Source organism: Neofelis nebulosa, chromosome 7 (genome assembly GCF_028018385.1).
Source record: "Neofelis nebulosa isolate mNeoNeb1 chromosome 7, mNeoNeb1.pri, whole genome shotgun sequence".
Classification (NCBI taxonomy): Eukaryota; Metazoa; Chordata; class Mammalia; order Carnivora; family Felidae; genus Neofelis; species Neofelis nebulosa.
Window position 1 is genome coordinate 32,604,620 of NC_080788.1, and position 5,587 is coordinate 32,610,206.

The 5,587-nt window shown below is 60.7% G+C and overlaps 1 protein-coding gene across 1 annotated transcript; it reads right to left on the minus strand.

Annotated features, from left to right (window-relative positions):
- Positions 1–406: 406 nt before the first annotated feature.
- On the minus strand, positions 407–3,528 carry ISLR (immunoglobulin superfamily containing leucine rich repeat). Its single transcript, XM_058737078.1, has 2 exons — positions 3,206–3,528; positions 407–2,403 (listed from the first exon to the last, which is right to left on the minus strand). The coding sequence occupies exon 2, from the start codon at positions 2,393–2,395 to the stop codon at positions 1,109–1,111; it is 1,287 nt and encodes a 428-aa protein (XP_058593061.1). The 5' UTR covers positions 2,396–2,403; positions 3,206–3,528; the 3' UTR covers positions 407–1,108.
- Between the last annotated feature and the right edge of the window lie 2,059 nt (positions 3,529–5,587).

Genomic DNA, 5,587 nt, shown 5'->3' on the forward strand with positions numbered 1-5,587 from the left:
AGGAATAGGACCGGGAAGGGGGGGGCCACAATCCGGGTGCTTCCGTTCCCTGCCCTCTCCCCCAATGCCTCCTTAGGCCACTGCTGGCATGAAGCACTGTGCAGGACCATGGACCCAAGGGAAGCCTCTGGGATGCTCATCAGGCCCACACCCCCATTTGTCCTGTGGGTCATTTGAGGACAGGGATCATCTGCCCTTCAGCTCAGCTTGAGGCCCGGCGCTGAGCCCACCGGCCCAACCCCTTGTGCTACCTGCTACACAGTCCGTGCGGGCCTCACAGGCCCCGTCACGCGTGGACAAGCAGGCTGGTTGTCCTGACCCTCCGACTCCCTATCCTGTCCCCAACCGGGATGAGGGCGGCGGGGGAGGACCCTAGATTCAGACAAAATGCCAGGCAGACACAAGGGAGCATCAGAAATGCTGTTTATTTCTCGGCCGCCCCCCGGGACGGCTAGCCTCTTTGGAGGGGCAGGCTACAGACGCATACTTGGAGAGAAAGGCAGGATAGGTGTCCGGGGTGGAGGGGCACAGGGTGGGAGGAGATGAAGGCCATCCCGGATCCTCCGATCCTGTCTGAGATCAGGGCACAGACTCCTGACACCCAGATCATCAGGGAATGCCAAGAGGCAGCGGGAACTCGAGCAGGTCACCAAGAGCCCAAAGCTATGCCAGCCACCGCCCGAGACCATATTCCCTGTCTGCTTCAGGTCACTTCCCTGCCAAGCCCCCGGCCCCAACCCTGTGCCCCCAGCCTTTGCCAGCTGGTCGGACCCAGTGCCTGCAATTCCATCGGTGGGGCTTCCCCCGGGGGGTTAGGGCATCGCCCTGTTAGCGAGCTGCCCTGATGGGGGAGCACGGGCCATGTGGTTAGCAGCAATCAGCACCGCGCACGGTGAGTATGGGATCAAATTCTGGTCTAGTCACTAGCTTTGAGCAAGTTTAGAAGTCAGGGGTAGTGAGGGTTCCAGAAGAGGTGAGAAGGGAGGTAGGAAGATGTGAAGTCCCCCACACCGGCCTTGGGAGTTGCCACCCTCAGACCCAGGTGTTGCTTATTATAAGGGACATCCACAGAGTCAGGGGAGGGAAGGGGGATGGGGATGGGGGAAGGCTAGAAGGAAGTGAGGAAGAGAAGGAGGAGGCTCTGGCCTAGTAGGAAAAGGCCGGGGGGCTGCCTCCCAGGGGCCCCTCCTCCCACTGCTGCTGCCTCAGGGCCCCCCGCGCGGCTGAGGTAGATGATGACGACGTTGTCCTCCGGCCCTGAGGGCTGTACCTCGTTGTCAACCGTGTAGCAGCCCTTACCCTCAGCCGCTTTGCCGTGGAACCTGCGCCCCAGCGCATCCTCCCCACCCTCGCCCGGTGTGGCCAGTGCCACGTTTACTGAGCTCTCCGCACTGCCTAGCTCGTTGGTGGCCAGGCAGCTGTAGGTGCCCTCCTCCAGCTTGCCAAAGTCTGGGATGAGCAGGCTGCCGTTGGCAAAGGCCTGGAAGCGAGGCCGGCCGCCGGCGGCCAGGGCCCCGGGCAGGGCACGCCCGTCGGTACCCACGTTCGGGCTGGTGATCTCCACGGTGCCACCGGGCGTCTGGATGTGCCAGTGGAGCTGGGGGGCCGGTTGCCCCTCCACGTCACAGTGGAGGGCCAGCACGAAGCCCGGCCGCAGCTCGGCACCATCCTGGCTGGGCTGGTAGGTGAGCTGCACCGAGGGCGCCGAGCAAGGCAGCGGCAGCAGGCGGTTCAGCGGCGTGCCCTTGAGCACGTGGGGCGAAGTGCAGGTGATGTTGTCTTGCTCCGGGATGGACACGGCCGTGGTCAGGGCCCACGTCTTGAACCACACGATGCCGCAGGTGCAGTCGAAGGGGTTATCGTTGATCTGCAGGTGGGACAGAGCGGTGAGAGGCGCGAAGGTGCCTTCGGCCAGCGCGTGCAGGCGGTTGTGGTTGAGCTGCAGCGAGCGCAGGGCACGAAGGCTGCGGAAGGCGTCCCGGGGGATGAAAGTCAGCTCGTTGCTGTCCATCTTGAGCAACTGGAGGGCACTGAGGTTGTGCAGGTCGCTCCAGGCAAAGTCGGAGATGAGGTTGTGGCTGAGGTCCAGGCTCCTGAGTTGGCCCAGAGGGGCGAGGGCACCGGCAGCCACCACACGGATCTCGTTGTGCGCCAGCCACAGAGACTGCAGCAGGGGCACCTCCCGGAAGGCGCCCTCTGGCAAGCTTGGCAGCCGGTTGGCCGACAGGCTCAGCGTGGTCACATTGGCAGGGAAGCCGGGTGGCACGGCCTCCAGGTCACGGTAGGCGCAGTCGGCGATCTGGAAGCCATACTTCTCGCCGCAGTCGCAGGGCTCAGGACAGGTCTGCGCTAGGCCCAGGAGGACCGCCCAGCAGAGCAAACGCAGCTCCTGCATCCTACCTCCTGCAGAGAAGGACACGCCACCAAGGTGACCCCAAGGGCCTGTGCAAGGCACTCGTCCCTCTCGGGACCCCAGCCAGACAGAGCTCTTCCCCCTCACAAGGCCCTGCCCCCACAGAATCCGGCTAAGACCCAACACCACCTAGCCCCCCTGCCCATTCTACAGAAGGGGAAACTGAGGCCCAAAGAAGGGCCAGGACTTGCCCGAGGTCATGCAGCCAGAAGGGGCGAAGACGGGACGGAAGAGGACCCCAGCTCCTCCTCCAAGCAGAGAGCTCTCCCTGCCTCGGCCAGCTCCGAGCTGATTTTATGACTTGAAATCCGTTTTCAGCCGCCCCCTCCCCCAGCGCTCCATGGAACCTCCCTCCTGCCCTCCCACATCCTGGCCACAGTCCCTCCCACCGGAGCCCCCCATAGGTATGCTTTGCCCCGGCCCAGACAAGGCCCCTTGTGCAGTGCACACCGCCCCCATCCACCCCATCCGCCCCCCTCCCGCTCCTACAGGCTATGACCACAGCAGACACCAAACCCTTTCTACAGAATCACACCCGTGGCCTGTTCCTTTCAGACTACGCCAGGCAGCTGCCTAAATAAACCCCCGCCAGGACCTCTCAGCTGGCCTGGGGGAGGCCAGTGGTTCAACCCAAATGCTGCCGGGATTTCCGGGGATGCGGTTGCTAGAGGGGCAGACGCCCCCTGGACAGACCCAAATAAGGGATTGTCCCAAGCACCCCGAACCAACGGGAAAGTGCCAGGCAGTCGAGCCTCTGTGCCCGGCAGGCCTCCCCCTTTCCCGCTGGCTTACCTTCAAACTACTCTTTCTTAGCCAAGCGGATCCACTTCTAAGATGGAACCAAAGACCAACGAAGGACAGAGTTGGCCCAGGGCAGGCTGCGGGGCCACCGGGCGTGCAGGGAGGATGCGGAGGCTGGAGGAGGGGGCACCCTGGTTCCTGCCCCACCTTCGAACCGCTCGCCCGTGCCCGCCCTTCCCCAGACAGGGTGCCTGGGGCCTCGCTGAGAGCAGGCTGCAGGAAGGGAGCCCAGACAGCCCGGACACTCCCTCCTTCTAGCAAAACAACTGCTTCTCTGCAGCAACAAGGACCCGTGTTTCATAAGTGACACCAGAAACTCGAGGGGGAAGAGATGCCAAATTTTTTTTCTTTTTTTCCCTCTCTCTCACTCACTTTTAGCAGCTTCAACTTCCTTAAAGACACAGCACTAGCTGGACAGCACCCAATAAAAGATTTTTATGGATCGAAGAGTGAGAATTGAGTCTCCCGGAAGGTGGGAAACTTCTAACCTCGCTTCAAACAAGAGGAAAGGTGTGTGGGGGGGGGGTCTTCTCCAAGCTGGGGCCGTATGAGTGATTGTGTGTGCACATGCGTGCGACATTTCTAGGCGTGGATGAGTGTGTATGTGTGTTTGTGTGGATGTGGGTGTGGGACTGTGTGTGTGAATGTGTGTGTTTGGGAACGTTTGAGCGTGTGTTCGTGTAGGTGTGAGACTGCATCGTTTTGTGTCGTCTCTGTGTTTGTCTGGTGTATACAAGCGAGTGTGTGTATTTGGGAGGGTGTGTATGTGTGTGTACAAGTGTGTGTCTTTGTGTCCATGTGTCTGCGTGGGTGATGCTGTGTTTCAATGAAAAGCGGAGAAGGCCCAAGTGTATGAAAACCCCACCAGGTTCCAACACCCCAGCGAGAAGCCAAAATGTTAGTCCTGGTTTTGTAAGAAAACACATCTTCCTCGTCTGTGTCAGGCCTGCCTGCTGGCTCTGAGGCTAGGCTGCTCTAAGCACATGTGGTCCAGGGAGGTCCCCAGGCGCCAAGGCGCCAGACCTGGCTCCCCACTTGGCCGGGAGGGGAGAGATCAGGGAGGCAGGCAGAGGTATGACAAGGCCCCGAACCCCGTAGCAGAGAGCCTTGGACACGAATCAGTTGGACTTCAGTTTCCCTGACTGGGATTCTGAGAGACCCAGGCTCACACAGATAGTTCCATCACCCAGGACTTCCCACCCGGCAGGCAGAGGTGAGGCTGAGGGTCTCGCTCCTTCCGGAATATTCTCTGTGTCCTCCCACACTGCTTGAAATCCCACCACTGGGGCTGCCTGTCTGTGGAGGCTGCACTGCTCTCTGGGCCCTGCTCTCCCAGCACTAACTGTGTGGAAAGGACATATGCCTCCAGGGTGAGGGTATATCTGAGCTTTTCCCCCCAAACAGGAGGGCCCGGAGGAGTCAGAATGGGGAGGAGAAAGAGGCCCCAAACAAGAGAGCCAGAAGACCAACCAAAAGATGAGAGAACCCCTCGAAAACACTTTGTGCACTGGATACTTTTGCCCTCCACAGCACAAGCCTACTCATATCCCCTCAGCCCCCTGCCCCAGCCTTCCTTTTCCTCCTGTCCATATACCTGGCTGAATTCTCCTCAGCACTCTCCTGACCCTCCTGGCAGGGCCAAGGACAAACAGGTATCCTTTTTGGATGAAAGCATCCCCGGGGAGCCCTCCATCCCAGCGCACCGTGTCGCCATCCCCCTGTCACCAAGCGGGGCTGCAAGCACCGCGTGCCCCCTGCAAAGCCCCTCAGTCTGATACTGAGAATATTCTCGCAGTCCGAGTTCCGACCCACTGCAGGTGAAGCCTTGTCTGGCGTCGTCGTTGCTGTGCTGGGGAATTGGGAGGAAAGTCCTGAATTCGGTAGGCCCACTAGAGGCTGGAAGCACATACATCGGGAGTTCAGTAAACCAGAGGGGAGACTCAGAGACCTCAGTGCCAGTCACAGAGGGTTTCCTGGGGGAGGGGGCGTCGTTGTGCTGCTGTACCCGCCTACGCCTAAGCCGCCTCACCACGCCAGGGGGCTGCCTCTGAGGCGCTCTCAGGAGCCCACACCCTCCCCTGGGCTCCCCCTTCTAAAGCACACAGGCCCAGAGTGTGAAGGCCCAGAGTGTGAACCGCCCCCCCCCCCCAGCCCTCAGACCCTCCTGCTGTGGCTGGGACCTGGCATTTCAGGCTTCCATTAAACATCACCTCATCAGAGCAGCTCTTCAGAGACCACGGAAGCTAAAACAGGCTCCCCGCTTAATTGTCCTCATAGACCTCCCTGGCCTTTCTTCAGAGTTCTTACCGTCATCTTTCTCGATGACGCTTGTTTTCCCTGGAGTTGTCTTCATCTGGGTGCGGGGAAGGGGGG

Coding starts and splice junctions, on each gene's coding strand:
- ISLR (XM_058737078.1), bottom strand. CDS start 2,395: ATGCAGGAGCTGCGTTTGCTCTGCTGGGCGGTCCTCCTGGGCCTAGCG.